The 21,340-nt window shown below is 40.3% G+C and overlaps 3 protein-coding genes across 3 annotated transcripts; 2 read left to right on the top strand and 1 right to left on the bottom strand.

Moving 5' to 3' along the window:
* Nucleotides 1-657: 657 nt before the first annotated feature.
* On the top strand, nucleotides 658-1,174 carry LOC130735974 (uncharacterized). The gene is made up of 2 exons (XM_057587839.1): nucleotides 658-807; nucleotides 902-1,174. The coding sequence occupies exons 1-2, from the start codon at nucleotides 658-660 to the stop codon at nucleotides 1,172-1,174; spliced, it is 423 nt and encodes a 140-aa protein (XP_057443822.1).
* A 9,426-nt stretch (nucleotides 1,175-10,600) lies between these two features.
* LOC130737469 (probable xyloglucan galactosyltransferase GT17) lies at nucleotides 10,601-15,535 on the top strand. Its single transcript, XM_057589234.1, has 2 exons — nucleotides 10,601-11,735; nucleotides 14,909-15,535. The coding sequence occupies exons 1-2, from the start codon at nucleotides 10,776-10,778 to the stop codon at nucleotides 15,395-15,397; spliced, it is 1,449 nt and encodes a 482-aa protein (XP_057445217.1). The 5' UTR covers nucleotides 10,601-10,775; the 3' UTR covers nucleotides 15,398-15,535.
* Nucleotides 15,536-19,976: 4,441 nt separating this feature from the next.
* Nucleotides 19,977-20,723, bottom strand: LOC130735973 (uncharacterized). Its single transcript, XM_057587838.1, has 2 exons — nucleotides 20,534-20,723; nucleotides 19,977-20,308 (listed from the first exon to the last, which is right to left on the bottom strand). Exons 1-2 carry the CDS (start codon nucleotides 20,721-20,723, stop codon nucleotides 19,977-19,979), a joined length of 522 nt encoding a protein of 173 aa, XP_057443821.1.
* Between the last annotated feature and the right edge of the window lie 617 nt (nucleotides 20,724-21,340).

The following is a 21,340-nucleotide window of genomic DNA, read 5'->3' as shown; positions in this document are numbered from 1 at the left end:
TAATTTTTTTCTCTCTAGATGAACAGTTAAAATGAAACATAACGAATACTTCATCCGTTCCAAAACTATTGTAGTTTTAGTTTTTTTATGGGTTAATCCTCTAATTAGTCCCTGTGTTTGTGTCGCCGTCTGAAATTGGTCCCTCCCCGGAAAATTTGAAAATGTGAGTCCTTGCGTTTGGAAAGTGTGTGGAGCAGGTCCTCGCCGGAGTTGGGAGCTCCGGTGAGTGATGACTAGGCTTGCTGACTGGATAATTTTATCTGACGTGGCATAAAAAATTAAATAAAAATTAAATTAAAAAATTTAAAAAATCCCTTAATTAATTAACTTACCCTAATTAATCATAATCCTAATCCAAATACAATCCCTATTCCTCATTTCACCCCAATTTTCAGATCATAAGAAGTAAAATTAGGGTTCATGCTATCCCAATTATCTTTTTCTCATCACCCCCTTCGATCCTCTTTCTCCTCATCCCTCCCATCGACATAATCCCTCTGCTATCTCCTTCCCTGCGATCTCCATCCCTCCTGCGATCTCCATCCTCTCTTCTCCTCATCCCTCCCATCGATCCTCTGCTTCTCCTCTCTAGTGCTCGTGTATCTCCTCTCTTCGATCTACAGTGGTGTGTTCTCCTTCAACTGGATCTTATTAGACATGAATGGTTCTTCTGCATCCTCTTGTCGTTCCAGGCATCGAAGTGCAGGTGGTAGGGCAAAATGTCAATGTGGAGTTCCTCTAATGCTCTACACTGCTGGTACTCGTGAAAACTCAGAAAGGAGATTTCTTAGGTGCAAAAATTGGCAGGTAAGTTGGTTGTCACTTATATATCCAATTTGCAGCCATATGTGTGTGTTATGCCTAAATCCCCTATCAACACTGACTTTGTTTAAATCTTCAGCTTCCAGGCACATGTGATTTCTTTTTTTGGATTGATGATCCACTTGAAGGTAGAGAACCAGTTATACCGCATGTAGATGCTGAGACAATGAGTTCTGAGATTGGCAATTCATCAAACCACAACTCTGTGCACCATGTTCCTGATTTGATGAAAAAAATGAAAAAGCTGAAGAAGAAACTTGAAGTAGAGAGATTTCAGAAGAATGTTGCAAGTGTGATTGCTTTGATGTGTTTTTTAGTGACAGTGTGGTGTTTATGTAAGGGGAGGGTTTAAAGTGACAGTTTTACTGGAGAAAATGTAAGGGGAGGGTTTGATTTGTCTGTTGTTTTGTGGTACTGGAAAAAATGTAATGAGAGGGTGTGATTTCTGTCCTACTTGATGTATGCAGATGTTAATGAAATTGAAAAAGAGTTGTTGTGAAATTTATTTCTCAATTTGAGTTCATACCTCACTCACCAAACACATTTATCATTGAATCCTCATTAAAATGACAACAAGTACAGAAAAAGAAATTGAATGCATAATTCAAATGAGACCATGATTTTGGAACCATGAAATTGAATACATAAAGTGTGGACATGCTGCACACTGCTCATTGTTTGGACAAATCTGACAGAGCATCTTAAACAGGGTTTCAACAAAAAAGACACTTATAATAATAGTCTTGGTCATAGTATGTGGTCCATAATCCCCACCCCCCATAAATATTACAAAAAATCAGACCCTAGTGACCATGTGGTCCAAATTCTGCTGAGATTCCTTGCTTTTTCCCACTATGCAAAAGTCATCTCTTCATCCAAGGGCTTTGTCAACAACACCACTGCACTGTGTATGTAAGACCCGGATTTTCGGAACAAGTTAATTTCCGACTCACGCGTGGAATCAGTGTAAGCGTGACAGGAGTTTGATATTTGAGAAAGATTAATGAAGAAGAAAGTTCAGGAATTGCACGAGGAATATGGCGTTGTTTCTTTTGGAGCTAGTGCGAGTCGTCTGCACACCTGCCTTATGGCGAGCATGTCCAGAATAGGCTATTTCGCTCTTAAAGCAACGTTTTAAGTGAGATTTCGAACTCTTGGAAAATTTAAAGTTTCTCTTTATTTTTCCATCGACCAGCGTTTCATTTCGGAACTCTGGACTGTACGCACGATAGGTTTAACTTTTCGGATGTCCGCCGACGCTAATTTCTTTGCTTCGAAACCCTATTTTCGAGCAATGGATGAAGACTTTTTCTATTCGGGACTTCTAACGAAGATTCCGTCCTCGTTGCCAGATTTGTTTCGACGTTTCCAATCTTTCTTCAGAAGGAAGTTTTGTCGTCCGGCGATCACAGCAAAAAGTAGTTTTTCGGGACAGATTTAACTTACACCGCTTTTGAGATTTTCGATATCGTTTTTCCCATATCATAGATATTTGTTTTGAGTTCTGGATTTCTGACGCCAGAATCTCTCTTAGAATTCCTTGGTGAACGTGCTGCAAAAATCGGAATCGCGAAATTTTCATTTTCCCGCGATTTCACCCGCCTATAAATAGGCGAAAAAGCAAAAATATCTCCACAAACACCACACAAGGCCGCGAGTTTGGGGGAGCTTGGGGGAGGAGAGATTTTCGCGAAAACTTGACCAATCTCCGTGCAGTTCGTCCCTACTTCTAGGTATCAAGGTAACTAACACGATTCCTACCTCTGATTGTTGTTTCTGTTGCGTTTCTGAAGTCGTTTCTGTGCTCTAAGTTTTGAGCTTTTTCTAAAATTGTCCGATTTCTCTGATTTCTCGCTTGGGTTATGTTCCTTATGTTCCCCTGAGTCTAAAACCTCTGTCAGTAAACTCTGATTGCGATTCAGTTGTCCAGGATCTGAAAAATTGACTCAAAACTCTTTTTGTCTCACATTTCGAAACTTTATTGTCGTAAAGCTATAATCTGACTTCGTGCCTTTAGGATTTGTTGTCACGAATGTCATGAGGATCGTTGCTGTCAAATCTGTTTTCAGAACGGATAACTTTGAAGTTTTGAGCCTTTATTTTGGACCAAAATGCCCCTGCGTAGTCGTATTTCGGCCCGATTGTCCGAAAATTGTTTTGACAGTTTCTTTGCCTTAGTTTTACCCTAAAACTACCTTGTGAATTGATTTGATCAAAGAAAAAGAGCCGAAGCCCTTTTTCCTTTGAGGCCGTGGACTATTTCCTTTAGGGGGGAGTTTTTCGGTTTCGAAAACTTGTCTTTTCGTACCTGATTGTCCTATTCTGAAGCTTTAATGCTTTGTCTATCGTTTATGTATTGTTTTGCGATCGAACTAATCGATTTTGTTTGGATTCTGCTTTGTTTTTCTCCGAGGTTCAGTTGAGGGAACTTTGGAAGACTCAGAGCAATTGTTTGAGGAGAACTTTGTTTGCGAAGCTGGAACAGCTCGAGGTTAGGGCAACTTACATATATATTAGCTATGATTTCATAATAGGCGTCGATAAATTCGACTTATGCTTTGCTATGATATTGATTATGATGATGGTTTATTGTTATGAATGTTTTCATAACTTATGATGTTGATGTTGTGTTGGATTGAGCGTTTTGACGCGACTTCGGAGTGGAGATTCATTGATCTGGTGATCTTTGACATTTCGGGTTGGATGAACAACCCTAGGCAAGTCCAAACGAGGGGTTTGAGGCTTAGCCATTTGTTGGGATTCGTTTGAATACTTAGACTTTCCCCGGGAAACTTCTTTTGGAGGGTTTTTGGAAAACTTAGAATGATTAGAATTTCGAAAACTAGAGACTCTGGGAGACTTAGACTTTGAGAAGTAAACTCATAACTTGACTAATTCAATTCGAAACGTTTTTACTAAACGAATAATCATAGGAGAACTAAAGGGGAAAATATTTACGAAAGACGGGGAAAAGTCGGCTTTTGTTGTGGGTTTGGAGAGTTTTGGAATTGGGGAAAGCCACTAAGGTGAGCTATGGTGATGATTGAAAGTCACTGAGTACTCTAGTACTCTTGGGAGTGTTGTTCGAGTCGTGCTGTATTGACCGGCACAGACTCTGGGCTTTGTTTGTGGGTTTTGTGGTGGGAGTTGTGTTGTATTGACCGACACTAACTCATGGTTTTGTTGGGATTGGGTTGTGAGCTAAACACTTCCGTGGTAAGGGCGATTCGTTGTTTGGCTAACCATATTGCATCAATCGGGTGAATAACGGGAATGGTTCACCTGTGCATATCATATGGTGAATAACGGGAATGGTTCACCAAGGATGAATAACGGGAATGGTTCATCCAGGATGGATAACGGGAATGGTCCATCCATAGTGAAGAACGGGAAGCTTCACTGAGGCGTGAGACTTCGTGAAAGCATGGAACTTCACTGAAGTGTGAGACTTCGTGAAAGTGAGTAAGCTTCACTGAGGCGTGAGACTTCGTGAAAGCAGAAACTTCACTGAGGCGGGAGACCTCGTGGAGACGGGAACCTTCGCTGAAACGGGAGATTTTGCGGAGGCGTACACCTTTGCTGAAGCGGGAGACTTTGCGGAGGCGTGCAACTTCACTGAAGCGTGAGACTTCGTGAAGGCGCGAAACTTCACTGAAGCGTGAGACTTCGTGAATGTGTGAGATTTCACTGAAGCGTGAGACTTCATGAAAGCGTAAGACCCCATTGAAGCGTGAGACTTCATGGAAGCGTGAGATTTCATCGTCGTTTACCCTAGGGCAACGACAGGGAACATTGGTTTAGTTGGATACGTGTGTGTTGGGAGGACGATACATTGTTTGACTAACCTTATCACCTAACTTCATATGTTGAGATTATGATGATTTGATGTTGATGAACATCGTTAGGTATTAATGATTGAACTGTGTAGGAGATTCGAGGACATGCCATGTATATACCTTAGAGTAGGCAATACATAACCTATATGTATATATATACAACATATGTATATATCCCCTTTATCACAAGTTGATTGTATATCTATTGTATTCTGTAAGTTGACCCTAGCGCCTTGGCTTTGTTTGTATGTTTGTGTTTGGGCGGTCGGCCTGCTGCCAGGCGTCTGTCAGCCGGTTCGTGATGATGCGTTGTACGGGAAAGACCCGGAGCGGAACAACTATTACTGAAGCTTTCGACGAGGACCCGGACTTCATGCCTGATCGAGGGAGGGTCGATGATAGTAGTGTGGGGTATGGGTGGTTAGAGTCTTTTGGAGTTGGTTGTTACTGTAATAGCTCTGATTCGTTTTGCTTTTGGGACAGGGTAGGTTCCCGATGCATGGCTTTTTGTGTGATTCTCTTACGGAGGGATCACAGTGAGTCAGTCGGACCATAGGGGTCTTTGCTTAGGCCATTTTGAGGCCGACTTTCTCCTGGTGGTTTGTAATTATACTTTTTCTCACTCACACTTCTGGATCTGTAAATATTTGCCTACGGGCACACTACTTTGGAGTCACTGCGAGTGTGTGGGGCGTGGAAGTGCAGCTGAGGCTGTACATGTTTATATTTGATGTATATTGGTTAGTTTAGTAGTTGTGTTTTGTCTTTACTTCTTTATCGTTTTGATTTAAAGGAATCAATCGGAAAAAAAAATTACCTGTTTTCCGCGTAAAGATTATTTTTGGTTACTAAAGTGACACCTGGAAATCGGGGTGTTATAGTGTAGGTAGAGCATCTCCATCTACCATAGCTTGTTCTTCATTGGGCATGGGGGTCTCTTGTGCTTCAACTGCAACTGCTACACTCTCCATCTGACCTTGGAAATTTGAGGCAGAAGTGCTTGCACCTCCATCAAAAGTGATTCCAGAAAACTGCTTGCTTTTGGTGCCTTTCCCCTTCTCAGATCTGGGAACCTCTACTACTTTTTCTTTCTGAAATAATTTAACAAGGTTAGTTTCACAGTTAATCCTTTGTTTATCACTACAAATCCAAAATAGGGATAGATCAATGCCTGTTTTCCAGAATTCACAAGCAGTGTGACAGGGGCAGGAGTATTCATAGGTTCCCTTATAACAACCCCAGGCAGAGAAGGGGGTTGGACCTGTGGGATGTTCTTGCAACTGTTTTTGTAGTGGCCATATTGTTTGCATTTACTGCACTTTCTAAAACCTTTCTTCTGAAAATATTATGCACACCAATATTCACAAACAATAAAATATGCATTAGTTTTCAGGCTTATACATATGCATAGTATTAGGATATAAGATTAATTACCAACACATATGTAATACCTTTGCTTTGTTCTTATCAACTGCAGGTTCATCAGTTTCAGGCACATCATTTTCTATTCCTTCTGCATCAACTTCTTCTCCAATTGTTTCCAGTATTCCCTCTAAATCTGCCTCATCATCATCTACAGCTGGGTTCTTGCATCCCTTTTTGTTGTGTCCAAACTGCTTGCACTTGCTACACCTTACAAATGCTCCCCCCCTCTTCAATTTGTTAGGGTTAGGGTCATCATAAGGATCCCTCCTTCTTAATTTCTTGGGCCTCCCTGCCCCTCTCTTATACAAGGGTGGCATAATACAGACAGGGTCATTTGGTGTCACAATCCACTGGTTAGGACCAGGCAGTGGTGTGATATAGTTTTCATATGTTGCCCGGAAAGCAGCCCTCTTATAGCAGTCTTCAACATAATCCTTAGGGTCATGGCGGTGGAAATTAATTGCACAAACTGCATGTCTGCAAGGAAATCCATTCAGCTCCCAAAATCCACAGCAACATTTCTTGGCATTAATATTAACAACATGCCTCTCTGAACGGTCAGAATGTCGAACTTCATAAGTAGCTGCACCTACAGTCCTAGGGATCCAATTCTTACACTTTCCAGCTACAAATGCCATTCTCTGTAAGGGTCTTGGCATAATCTGTCCACTGTGCTTTCTGAGCTTCTCCATCATAATTGGAAATCTCCCCATGACATAGGTTCTTATCCACTCCATCATAGTTAGTATAGGTTTGTCTCTGGCCATCAAAATAGCTACGTTGAAGGACTCGGAGAGGTTATTCATGACAACATCACACCTTGGGTAGATGCTAAATGCATGTCTGCACCATGAGGATTTAGGTTTGTCCATCAACCATTCATAGGCTATTGCATTATGCTGCTTAATCAAGTCCATTTTCTCCCTCCATGCTCCTTCATAGGTAGCTTTGGCTGCTGCCATCATCAAGTTCCTAAGAAGGACTCCACCACCAAACTTGTTCTTTAAATTGGCATATAGATGCCTCACGCACAATCTGTGATCACAACCTTGTAGAAGCTCTTCTTTGAACACCTCCATCAAACCCTGAGGAATAATTGAATAAGCATTAGATGATCTAGTATGATATTGTAATACATAGAAGCAAAAAATGAAGGTGTAGGTGTACCTTTTGTTGATCACTAATGAAGACCCATCTAGATGATCTAGCAGGATCTATGTCACCCATCAATAACTCCATAAACCACATCCAACTGTCTTTGTTTTCTGATTCAACCACAGCAAAGGCAAGGGGGAAGTACTGCTCATTAGCATCTCTACCAATAGCAGACAATAGAATTCCTCCATACTTGGTCTTCAAATGGCATCCATCCAAGCCAATAAATGGCCTACACCCACTGAGAAACCCTCTCTTACATCCATCCAAGCACATATAGAATCTGCTAAATCTAGGATGCAATGTAGTCCTTGGAGACACAAAATTCATCTTGCATGTGTTACCTGCTGCCCTTCTTCTCAGCTCATTGGCAAATCTCCACAAGAGAGTATATTGCAACTCAGTAGCTCCATCTATTTCTTCAGTAGCCAATTTCTTTCCTTTCCATGCTTTATATCTTGTAATCCCAGTCCCTAGATTGATTCTAAAGTCATCAACAATCTCATTTGTGGTTATTTTGTTTGCTATCCTCATCACCTTGTTCAACAATTTCTTCTTTACAAATTTAACAGTGGCAGACTTGTTGTCAAACACCCTGGCACATGTGTGTTCATCTATAAGTGTTTTGATTCTATATGTCTGCTTGTTCCCAACCTTACTACATAACATGACAAATGGACACCCATCAGTTTTGCATACCACCCTACACCTTATGCTATCATTTTTCTTGAAGCTAAATTCCCTACCACATGCAACAGCATGGTCAGCTAGAGCATCTTTGAACTCTTGTAGGGAACAGAAGTCCATCCCTAGTTTGAATCTGAAATCTGCATTGAGATCCTCTTCATTGAACCTTGGAAACTTTCTTCTAGGAAGTTCTTCAAGGTCACTATCAGTTGGAACACTTTCTAGGTCCTCACTCTCATAGCCTCCATCATAGTCTGGATCATCCCCCTTACCTTGGAGCATCATTTGGTTGATATGCTCATTCAACAGTGCCTCTGCCTCAATAAAAGTTGAGTTTGGAAACCCATCTTCATTCCCTAGGTCTCTCTCTTCTTCACTGTCTTCAAGCCTTATGTTTTCCTCAGAAATGTCACTGCCACTATCACTGTTTTCTCCATCTTGGTTGGGAATATCAGAAATCAAATTCTCAGCTTCAGGACTTTTCTCACCTTCTTTCTCAGCATTATTCTCAGTTTCATTCTCAGCAACTTCAGGACTTTTCTCAGCTCCATTCTCAGCAGTATTCTCAGCATTACTCTCAGCAACTTGAACTTCAATCCCAGTTTCATCATTCACTTCATCAAAAACTTCAGGGACAATATCTGGGAGGACAACATCATTCTGGGACTCATCATCATCAGACAAAACAATAGTTATACTCTGGCCCTCATTGTTTGTCTTTCTCATCACTGCTTGCAGTCTATGTGACTTCCTCACAGCCTTGGTTTTACCTTGGTTTTTCTCCTTTTCCTTTTTTCCACCAAGCACAAAACCAGGGACACCTTTAGTCTCAACAAACAGCAAAGCTTCATTGTAACCATTACTAGTAGCATACTTAGCTAATTCCATAGCATCGTTGTCAGTCTTGTACCTCCTGAATTTGTGTTCAGCAATATCCTCAGCATTTACCCACCATAGATCAAACTCTTTGTAACCCAATTTCTGGACAAGATCCACAGTATCAAGGAAGGACCATCTATCCTCATCCATATCACTTAGCACAGTTCTACCACCACCAAAGTAGTGCCAATAAGGAGAAGTACCAAACCACCCACCATGCCGCACAGCCAAAGAAAACACCATCCTGAAACAATCATTGTTCAGTCAAACAAACACCAAAAATAGCAACCCAAGAACCAAAGCATCCAAACCAAATCAAACCCACCCAAGCAATCCTTACACCTAAGAACGATATACACAACGAAGATGCAAACGACATACACAATGAAGACGCAAAGAAGAAGCAAGCTTACCTCAGTTCAAACGCGAGCTCCCAACTTCGACTTCGCCTTCTCACAGTTGCTTAAACTTGCTGCAATGGTCGACGAACTTGATTGATGAGATACGAGTGAGAATGTTGATGCAAATGGATGAAGATGAGATGCGAGAGAGAGCCTTGAAGCTGAGATACGAGTGACAAGGTTGAAGATGATTAGGGTTTGAAATTAGGATCCTGGGTTAATTGAGGGGGGAATTGTGGATTATTATTGGGGGAAGTAATTGAATATGTTTTAGTAAGTTAATTAGGAATAGGGATTGTATTTGGATTAGGATTATGATTAATTAGGGTAAGTTAATTAATTAAGGGATTTTTTAAATTTTTTAATTTAATTTTTATTTAATTTTTTATGCCACGTCAGATAAAATTATCCAGTCAGCAAGCCTAGTCATCACTCGCCGGAGCTCCCAACTCCGGCGAGGACCTGCTCCACACACTTTCCAAACGCAAGGACTCACATTTTCAAATTTTCCGGGGAGGGACCAATTTCAGACGGCGACACAAACACAGGGACTAATTAGAGGATTAACCCTTTTTTTATTTTGTTCCAAAATCATTGTTGTTTTACATATATTAAGCACTTTATCTCATTCTCTTCCATTCATGCTCTCATTTAATATTATACTCCCTCCGTTCCTGATCTTTTGTTGTTTAAGGTTATGCACATTGTTTAAGAATCATTGATATATTTGTTGACATAAAAACCCCTATTTAATGTTGAGTTAAAGTGAAGAAAAAGAATGATAGTTATTGGTTAAGAAACTTATTATGATTTTGATAGGTCAAAATAAGAGGTGGTAGGTGAGATATATAGTATTAAATTAGGGTATATATTGAATAAATTGAGAAAAAATGCATTAGATTTGTAAAATAACAAAAGTTTTGGAATTTAGACCAAAAGTTAAAACAACAAAAGATCAGGAACGGAGGGAGTATCTCCCAAGTATCACCTCTTACTTCCACCAATCACAATTCTCACCAATGATTTTCATTTTCTCGCTTTCGTATAACTCATTAAATAAGGGTGTTTCAGTCAAATTATAACATCAATTAATGAACTCTTAAACTTTGTGCATAACTCTTAAACTACAATAGTTTTAGAACGGAGATTGTAATATTTTGGGAGACATATGAGCATGAACATGATACTAGAATTATTATGGACATCAAAACTCTCTCTATCAAGTATTTGACACGGTTGCATTTAAAGTAGAACAAATTTAAAACTTCTACTTACAATAAAATGATGACACACTAATTGATTTACGCTTAATGGTAACATCATTATGTTAATTTTTTAATCATAAGAATTAGCTCTAAATTTCATATATACCTACTCCCATTTCCATATCAAACACGTATTCTGTTTCAAATGTCTTAGGCCATGTCATTTATTGTCCAAAGTCCTCTTTCACCGTCATTTATTGGACGTCCAAAGTCCTCTTAATTAACAAACCTCCCCCTATTCAGATTCTCTCTTTCAATCTCCTCCACCATCTGTGCCTCTTGTTCCTCCTCGAATTCCTTTCTCCATGTTCTTCAGAAAGCCCTCCCCAACTTCACCCCTAAATTCTCTACCATGCACCGAAAAATCTGAAAGCCCAAAATCCAAAGACACCCACCACCACATTAACACCACCGGATTGCTAAAATTCACTCTCTTCACATCTCTCTTAATCGCCGCTTCATGCCTCCTCATACTCTACTTCAAATTCTCCACCCCCACTACCACGGTTACCGCCGCCACAACGACAACCACAAAAACCACCACAACCCAATGTGACGGATCAGGCCCATTCTACATCTACCCTCTCCCCTCCCGCTTCAATCTCGGCCTCCTGGAACACTGCCAAAACCTCAACATATACACCAACATGTGCCCGCACGTGGCGAATAACGGGTTAGGTCAACCCCTCCTCAACTCGGCTATGAATTGGTACGCGACGCACCAATTCATAGCCGAGATGATCATCCACTCGAGGCTCGAGAATCACCCGTGCCGCACGTGGGACCCTGATCAGGCGCTCTTGTTCTACATCCCCTTCTACGGCGGCCTCTACGCCTCCAGCGTGTTCCGCGAGCCCGATCACGGGCTCCGCGACGCGCTGGCGGTTGATCTGATGGACTTTGTAACAAATCAGCAGCGGCGGTGGTGGCAGCGGCGCGGCGGGGAGGACCATTTTTTAGCGCTGGGGAGGACTGCGTGGGATTTTATGAGGGCGGATGGTGGGGCCGACTTTGGAGCCAACATCCTCCTGAATCTGCCACCTGTCCAAAACATGTCGGTGCTGACAGTGGAACGACAACCTTGGGAAGGTCATAACCAAAACGGCATCCCTTACCCGTCGTATTTCCATCCCAAAACGGTAGATGAAATGCTGACGTGGCAGGACAGGGTGAGGGGATTGGAGAGGCCGTACTTGTTCTCGTTTGTCGGTGGGAAGCGCAAAGGGTTGGAGAAGGCTAAGGTTCGAGACGAAATTGTGAAGCAGGTGACAAGTCATACATTCTTTTTCTTCAATTTCAATTTTATGATTGTGTTTTTTTTTTCTTGTTCAAAATAATTGGGGCGAATGAAAACGTACTTCGGTACTATCAAATATCAATGATCGAATGTATAGCACATGGGCTTTGATAATTAAGACAAAGACTAACAACTACGTACATAAAAAATAACACTAGTTAGTTGCAGGAAAATAATATATTAGCACCCAAATGTCAACGCATATTGAGGGAGATACATGAATGGAAGAGTAAATTAATCGGAAGATATGCTGAGTAATGTCATTAGACGAGAAAAGAGAGTTGGAAGAGAAAGTAATTGAAAACGGAATGAAAGAGAAAGTGAGAATTGAGAGATATGGTGAGTATATGTCATTGGAAAATAATTCTTTCTCACTTTATTGACACTCTTACCAATTGAAATATAGGGTAAAAGATAGTGAAATGTGAAATATGATTGATAACTTAAGAGGGTAGCTCAAATGTCAATGTAGGTTGAGTGTGTGGGAAAATATCTCGGGTTCGATTATCACACAATACATTCTAAGGAGGGATAATGAACCTTAACTGTGATTAAACCCCGATTCTGACGGCATCCAAATGGTGACCGTGTACCGGATGTTCATACCCAAAAGATATGATAGATAATGTAGTAAGAAAAAAAGAGAAAAAGAAAGATAAATTGAGTAAAAATAATATAAAAGAGAATTATGGAGTGGATGTATCAAAACTCATTATAGAAAAGGAAACAGCTGATATTAGTTTACATAAATTTTTGTTTACAGTTTTAAGAAAGGGATTGAGTCAATGTATCAAGAGTGGTTTTTAGTTATTCCAATTTGTGTATTACAGAACAATAGTAACACCTATATTTACCATTTTTTTTCTCTCTATTTTTCTCTTATAGACATATCACATTATATATTACATTTATAATTTTTCTTTTTTAGTTTCATATATTTTGTTGTCTACATTAAAAAGAATGGTTCACCGATTTTTACTAGTGTGATGTAATGTGACATGAAAAGAGATTGAAAGAAAAAATAGGTGTACATAAGAGCATCTCCAATTCAAGGTTCTTAGTTTTTATTTTGGAATTAGGAACTAAGAACTAAGAACTTTACCATTGGAGGTTCTGACATTGACTCCTTAGTTCTTAAAAATAAGAACTCAGTTCTTATATAAGGAGTTTTTCTTTTTAAGTTCTTAGCTTAAAATATTAATTATTTCTCTCTCATCCAAATTACTTTATTACTTTATGAGTTTTGTTTTATTACTTTATGAAAATAAAAAGTATAAATAATGTGGTTGGTGTTATCAAATGAATACTGGTAAGAACTAATAACTAAGAGCATCTTCAATTGTGAGATCTTATTTTGGAACTTCATTCACTTTTTGTGGGCCCAGATTGCCATATAGGATTTAAGACACTCAAAAGGTCCATATGCACATTTCACTCTAGTGGTTGAGATATTATTTTACTTTTAACTGGACCCACGATACCCAATATATTTATATTATTTATTTCTCTCCATATTTTTCACTTTGGTTCTTGTATTGAAGGAGAGAAAAAAAAATATTATTTTATTTAAGATCCCACATTTAAGAGTACCTGAGTTAAGGCACAGATCTTAGCAAAACCTAAGATCTTATGCCACGTAGGATAACTCCAATGGTGGGATCTAATAAGATCCGGATCTTATTTTAAGATCCTAAAATAAGGACTCCATTGGAGTTGCTCTAAGAACTCATTGCTTGAGAGTTGCTTAAACACATGTGGCAATACGGGCCCACATGAATAGTGCTAAGAACTACTCCCTCTGTTCCTTTTTAAGTGTTGTTTTAGAAGAATTTTTTTGTTTCTATTTAACTGTCATTTTGATGTTTTAAGGTTATATTTGTCAATTATACTCTTACTTTTTCAATAACTCAACTTCACATTTTCAATAAAATTCTCCTTTCTCAATAACTATGAAGAGTTTTATAACTTTATGATTGGGTGAGAGTGGTAGACGGTTTAATGATATGAGAGAGTGGAAAAAAAAATTAACAATCCACTATCTTGGTTAGAGAACTTTATGACTTTATGATTAAGATGTGAAAGGGTAGAATAGGAAAAAACCCTCTAACAATCTACTATCTTGGTTGGAGAGCTTTATGCTAAAATGACACTTAAAAAGGAACGAAGGGAGTAAGAAATAAGAACTAACATTGGAAATGCTGTAAGTGTTATTGTGATATATGAATTGGAACTGGTTATTAGTACATGATAGTGCGGCATGTAGTATATACACATTTCCTTTATGGAATCAATGCAAGTAATCTAATTAATTAACCCAGGTTAATCTTGTTCATTGTATATTAAACAAGAGTCTGACATTAATAAGAAGACAGAGTAAACTTTGTCACTAGTGAGTAAAATTTGGATATATATGAGCCTTGATTAGATTATAGGAAAGTATTCACTAGCTTTAGTTAGGATATTTGCTAAGGTGGTAATAATATATCACCTAATTTAGTGTGCTAGAGTAGAACAAAAATGTTCTCTTAACCAACCATTTTCACTTCCACCTTATGTAAAGAAGAAAAAAATGTAATGAATGATACGATTTGTGATGTGACAGGAAATGTAGAGAGAAATAGAAAGAAAAAAATGTGTGGAAATGATATGGAAGAGAAAGTGAGGTGTGTACATATCATTACTGTAGAGACTTTGTTTACCGTCCACAATAAGTGGAAAAGGAATAGAGAAAGTAGAAAAGTAGGAAGAAAAGGGAGAGAAAATAATAAAAGGTGCGATTAATGATATTATTGGAAGAGAATGGAGATACAAATAAAATATAAAATAAAAATGAAAAGAGATGTGAATGAATTATTACTGATTAGATTTACTTTCACACAATTCATACTTAAAATATAACATATATAAGACAGTAAGATATGATTAAATTTCTGATAAAATTCTGTAAAGTCTTTTAAATCTACTAATTTGTTAAAAAGTTGCATACTATGTAAATTATAAGATAAAATATAGTTTGGCAGAATTCTTCTCTACCTATTATTGTGTTCCTTCCCCTGCTTTTAATGTGGAATAACAATGTACTGTTATGTTCAACTTTCAATTCATCAATCTATTCTAATCTTTCCACTATTGACACCACAGTGTGGAGAGTCAACAAGGTGCGAATTGGTTCAATGTGGTAGTGGATCAAGCAAGTGCCACAGCCCAATGGAGGTGCTTGGTGTGATGATGAAGTCCCAGTTCTGCCTTCAAGCACCGGGTGACTCCTTCACAAGAAGGTCAACCTTCGACTCAATTCTCGCAGGTTGCATCCCTGTTTTCTTCTCACCACACACGGCGTATACGCAGTACGCGTGGTACTTGCCGGAAGACAAAGCCTCGTACTCTGTGTACATTGATGAGAAAGAAGTGAGTGTTGGGAAGAAGAAGATTGAGGAGGTGCTTGCTAATGTTTCGACTGAGAAGGTGAAGAGAATGCGTGAAGTGGTTGTAAACTTGATCCCCAGGCTCACGTATGCACACCCCAACGCGAGTGATGTTGGGTTCAAGGATGCGGTTGATATGTTACTCCAACGACTGTCTCACCATGTTCGTGGCAAAATTCTAAGCTCTAGAAGCGCAGTGATTTAATTCAATTCAACTAGATACATAAACCCACCCAATTGAGTATTTTTTATAAAAATTAAATAATAAATATACAATTAAAATGTAAATTTTTTACCCTTTAAAATGATTTGGTAGCAATGAAATTATAGAAAATATTTCAAATGTCTAATTATATAACCATATAAGGCAATGGTGTTAGTCGAGTGGAGATGACACATCTCCTATTTGATAAGTTGTAGGTTCGAGCCCTCACTCGGTCTTAAAAAATAATATAGGTATAAGTCTCATGTAAGTGTTCTTTAAGTCTGACAGTTTTACCTACTTTAGACTAAAACTTCATCTTATCTCCGTGATATTTTTAAGAAAAATATATGTTCTGTCCCAAGGTGTGCTTGCGTAAGAAAGGGAAGAAAAAGCAAATCCTAGCAGAGCACTAAAAATAGCAAAGATGTAATAAAAGAGTATATTCTCATTAATGATCCAAAAGTTGGTAGTACAAGGTGATGACCTTTCCTTTTATAGAGGTTGGTCATGATATGGACTTTTCCTACATTTGGGCCTGACAACTAGGGCCAAAATCCCTATGCATATAAGACAAATCCACCAGAATCTTCCAGCTGGCTTGTGGGTCCGCCTAAAAGAGAGGGCGAGGAATCCCAGTGTTTTATCAGTTCCCGCCATGGCTTCCTTCATCTGGCTAACTCCTTATTTTGGGCAGGCATAGAAGCATTTATGTCCCGCCCGGTCCACATGCCCCCAAGACATGAGGCTCGGGTAGGTTGAGTCGAAATGTCTTCAATGCACTATTTGTCGCCTGCCTTCACTATAAACTGAGTGATTTGTAGTGGAATTATTTGTGACTGTTGGTTGTTCTCTACTTACCCTTTTCATTCTTATTATTATGTTGTATTCTTCGTAATCGCTAATGTGCCGCCACTGTTACACTTGTTGATACACCGCCACTTTTACATTTGTTGATACGCCGCCACTTTTACATTTGTTGATATGCCGCCACTTGTCATAACCGTCAATCACGTCTTTTCAACTGACACACGCAATCCTTGTTTTCCGGGATTCGTCATCATTTGTCATGAATGCAGTTTCCGTTTGTGTGTCTCGAGGAGTCATGCCTTTTCATCTTACACCTTTTTGAATTTCAAATCCCACGACTCTTCCCATTCATTCTCTCTCCTCTTTTTTCCCCTATAAAAACCCATTTTTACTTCTCCTTTCTTCACTTTCTGAAGCTCTCCTTTTACTCTGAAACTTCTCTGAAATTCTCCTACTTCCTCCTTTTCAAATTCCGGTGAATCTTCCTTTTCTCCGGTCGTCGTCATTGCTCGGTGTTCTCCTATAGCCGACGTTCTCCTTACCCAATCCCTCACTTCTTCCTCCGGTGAGTTCTTTACACCCTTTCATCTCGTTTTACTTTCTTTCGCTTTCTTGTCACGGTTCATCTTCTTCCTTTAACTGCTCATGAAATTACCCAGCATGTCGTTGCATAGTGTTAGTGTTTCTTCCTTAGAACTTTCATCACCTTTGACGGAGGGAGAAATTTCTGCCCCCATCGTTATTGAAATCCCATCCTCGCCCTCCGTTCACGAGGATTCCGGGCCAGCCAGTTCGGTTGATTCTGTCTTTTCCTCCAATGGGGATTTATCTTCGCCCGAATGGGGTACAAACGTTCATTTGGTTGAAGATAAGTGTCTGTGGCGTTCCATCTGGGGTAGTATTGGAAGTATTAATTCACTTCGCATATCTGCCCAAGGGTTTACGAAGATAAATCCCGCCACTTCTAATAACGAAGACCTTCAGCTGAACTTTCTTCCGTGTGGCGAGGATGATTGTGTTCTTTTACGCAAAGAGTCATCAGATGAGTCGCCCGATTTCTTTTTTGTTTAAGGTTATTTTTTCACTGACTTGAACATTAAACTTCCTTTCTCTCCTTTCATATGTCACGTTCTATCCTTTCTGAACGTGGCGCCTTGCCAACTCCAGCCCAACGCCTGGGGTTTCATCCATTTTTTCGAAATTCTTTGTGAACATTTGAGTTTCACGCCCACCTACCCCTTGTTCTTTCTCTTTTATAAGTCTGTTACCAAGAAACCCACTTCCGTAAAGTGGGTCCCTCTTCTGGCCGTAAGAAAATGAGTCGGTTTACCGCCCTCAAGAGCCATTACAAAGTATGGCAGAAAAAATACTTCAAAATTATTGAATCGCCCGAAATAAAGGGTTTGTTCCGAGATTCCAATAATTCTCCCCTCTTCCCCTTTTATTGGACGAAAAACCCTCGTCGAAAAATCTCTGTGTCATATGACGCCTTAGACGATTCCGAACGAGGGGTCGCCGACTATCTTCGTTCATTGCCAGTTATCTCCGGGCATGAGTTGATTGAGGCGGCGAAAACTGGCACTTTAAATCAGTTCTTTAGTAAGTTGATAACCTTTGCACATAACTTGCTTTATTATTCATGCCTTACTTCTAACTGATACTTTCCTATGTAGCTACAATGGGAAAAGGCAAGGTCGACGCTAGCCCGCTGAAGATGAAGGAATACCTCGCCCAATCTGCTGAAGCGGCGAGGAAGAGAGCCGCTGATGCTGAGCAGAAGAAGAAGGTTGAAGGTACTTCAAATTCTGACAACCTCAGGGACTCTAAGCGCCAAAAAACTTCAGGTGCCTCAGGAACTGCTGGCGGCAGACCTTTTCACCAGACAACTCTTAATCCAACCGATTTGGCTTCCAAGAATAAACCGGCGGAGAAAAAGAAGGGACATGACAATGTCCCACCACCCCAACAGGATCCAAATATGATGATTAATCGCCAGCCGACTTCGTTTGGCCATGCTGGCACTAGTTCAACCATTGGGGGCGAGTCTCCTCCTCCTTTGCTACACTTGTCCGATCCTCACTTCAACGGTTTGGACTTCATGAATCGAACCTTTGACAACCGGATTCACAAAGATGTTTCCGGTCAAAGCCCCCCCAACATCGCTTCCCTGGCTATTTACCATGCGCTTTCTGCCGCCAGCACCGTGGCGGGTATGGCTCACTGTGTAAAGGAGTTGCACGCGGCCAAGAATCGTCTTGAGAAGAAGGCGACTGATTATAAGGCTGCATATGAGCGAGCGAAAGTCGACGCTAAAACCGCCAATAAGCATTTGAAGTCTGCTGAGGAGAAATGTGCTAAGTTATCTGATGACTTGGCGTCTTCTAACCTGCTCCTTCAGAAGACTAAGTCTCTGAAAGAAGCCATCAATGTCAAACACTCTGCCGTTCAGGCAAAGTGCCAAAAGCTGGAAAAGAAGTATGAACGCTTGAATGCCTCCATTTTAGGGCGCGCATCCCTCCAATTTGCTCAAGGCTTTCTGGCGGCCAAAGAGCAAATCAGTGTTGTTGAACCGGGCTTTGACCTTTCCCGTATCGGGTTTTTGAAGGAGATCAAGGATGGTCAGGTGGTTGGCGATGACGATGTTGACATTGACCTCCTTCCTCAATTCAACTCTGAAAGTGAATCTGAGGAAGGAAATGGTGAAGACGGTGATGGCGAGGACAAGAATGAGGATCGAGTGGAGAAGGACCCGCAACCTGCCGCAAGCCAAGACAACAACGCCAATAATGAGAACCTGGCTTGAATTTTTTTTTTTTGTGTTTTTATTTTGCTTAAGTCAAGATATGCTTTGGGCGTTGCCCTTTTGTTTGTTGTTATTTAGGTCATGTATGGGCCCCGCCCTTTTCTTATTTTTAATGAAGTTCTTTTAAGTTCAACTGTTGTTACATGGAAGTTGTTGTTAACTGAATTTTGTTACCGTTTAGGTTTATATACCTTAGCCGATTTTTCGACGAGGCTTGGTTTCTAGTGGCCACTAGAATTGCCAAGGCTTTTGATCTTTGATGGCGATACTTTCTTATTCCGAAAGGATTATTCGCGGTATTTTATACCTTGATACGATTTGCACTACATAAACTCGTAATATAAATAAAAAAATAAACAATCTTTTGAAATGATTTTTTCATTACTTTCCATACAGGGGAGCAATTGTCCCTTCATTCTTTACATATGCCGCCTCATTAAAAACCTTAAAAGAAAGGGAAAAAGAGTGCGGCTTCATTCATTTTTGTTGTTCCCCCTAGCTAAAATACTGCTTCAAATGTGAGGCGTTCCATGTTCGTGGAATCTTTTGACCATTAAGTTGTTCCAATTTGTAAGCTCCTCCTCCAACATCGCCAATTATCCTGTAAGGCCCGCCCCAATTGGGTGAAAGTTTGTTATGCTTGTCGGGTATAGTATTCTTTCGAAGCACTAAGTCTCCTACCCTCATAGTTCTTGGAACCACTTTCGTTGCGAATTTCCTTGCAACCTTCACCTTCCCCGCCTCATTCCTTAAGTGTGCCTCCCGTTGTTCATCAGGCAACATGATTAGATTTGCTATCAAATTTCCTCCATTGTCGTCCTCATTAAACCTAGTTACTCGCCAACTTTAGTTTTCAATTTCCACAGGGAGCATGGCATCCGTTCCATAAGTTAGACGATATGGGGTTTCCTTCGTGCTCGTTTGTTCAGTCGTGTTATATGCTCATAGGACGCCTGGTAGCTCCTCCGCTCAAAGACCTTTCGCCTCATCCAACTTCTTCTTTAAGCCTTTCAAAATAACCTTGTTGGCTGATTCAGCCTGTCCGTTAGTCTGCGGATGTTCTACTGATGCAAATCGTATTTCAATTCCCATCTCCGCACAAAATTCCCTGGTGACATTACTTGTAAATTGGGTTCCATTGTCCATTACCAAAGCCATGGGGACCCCAAACCTGCACACAATCCGTCGCCACAGAAAATTCCTGACCTTGGCGGTTATAATAGCCGCCACTGCTTCTGCTTCTATCCATTCGGTGAAATAATCGACCGCCACAATGATAAATTTCATTTGTGCTTTTGCTACTGGGAATGGTCAAAAAATGTCAGTTCACCACATAGCGAATGGCCAAGGTGCCATCATGGTTGTTAATTCTTCAGGCGGGGCCTTATATAGGTCAGAAAAGACTTGGCACTTTTCACACTTCTTGACATATTCCAGACAGTCCTTCTTCATCGTCGGCCAGTAAAATCCTGCCCTCAACACCTTTACTGCCAATGATCGCCCACCGATGTGACTGGAGCACACACCTTCATGAACTTTCGTCATTATTCCCAGGGCATCTCTTGTGTCAATGCATTTGAGCATCGGAGACATAATTCCCCGCCGGTATAACTCACCGTCTACCAGCGTATAAAAACTGGCCTCCCTATGTTTTGCTCTTGTGTTCAAATCGTCATCCTTTGGAGGATTCTTAAGGAAAATCTTGATTGACTCCATCCACGAAGGCTCGCCTTCAATCACTGACTTGACTGCTTTTAACTTAACTTCCACCAAATCAATACTGGGGCGAGGAAGGGTTTCTTGGATGACTGTTTGATAATTGCCCAATCGCCCCGTACTGGCCAATTTAGCTAGTACGTCAGCCCTCTCATTTTGACTTCTTGGAACATGTTCTATTCTGATCTTTTTATCTCCATCATTAATCTATGTACCACTTCCAAGTATTTGGAAAGTTGTGGATCCTTCACCTGATACTCGCCTTTTACCTGCTTAATAACCAGTTGCGAATCACCTTTGATGAATAATTTCTGGACGCCCAATTCGATTGCGAGCCTTAAGCCGGTGATAAATGCCTCGTATTCTGATTGGTTGTTGCTCGCCTTAAACTCGAATTTCAGAGATTGCTCGATGACCATCTTATCCGGGCTTTCGATAGTTATCCCAGCCCCACTTCCCGTGTCATTGAAGGATCCATCAACAGACAATACCCACTCTCCCTGAGTTTTCTCGCCTTCTGTAGGTGTTAACTCCGCCACAAAGTCGATCAAACTTTGGATTGTAACTTGGCCCCTTGGTTCATACTGTATATCATATTCTGACAACTCGACTGACCA

The sequence above is a fragment of the Lotus japonicus genome, chromosome 2 (assembly GCF_012489685.1).
Source record: "Lotus japonicus ecotype B-129 chromosome 2, LjGifu_v1.2".
Classification (NCBI taxonomy): domain Eukaryota; kingdom Viridiplantae; phylum Streptophyta; class Magnoliopsida; order Fabales; family Fabaceae; genus Lotus; species Lotus japonicus.
Note: the sequence above shows the minus strand (reverse complement) of the source record. Positions and strands in the feature narration are given on the sequence as shown.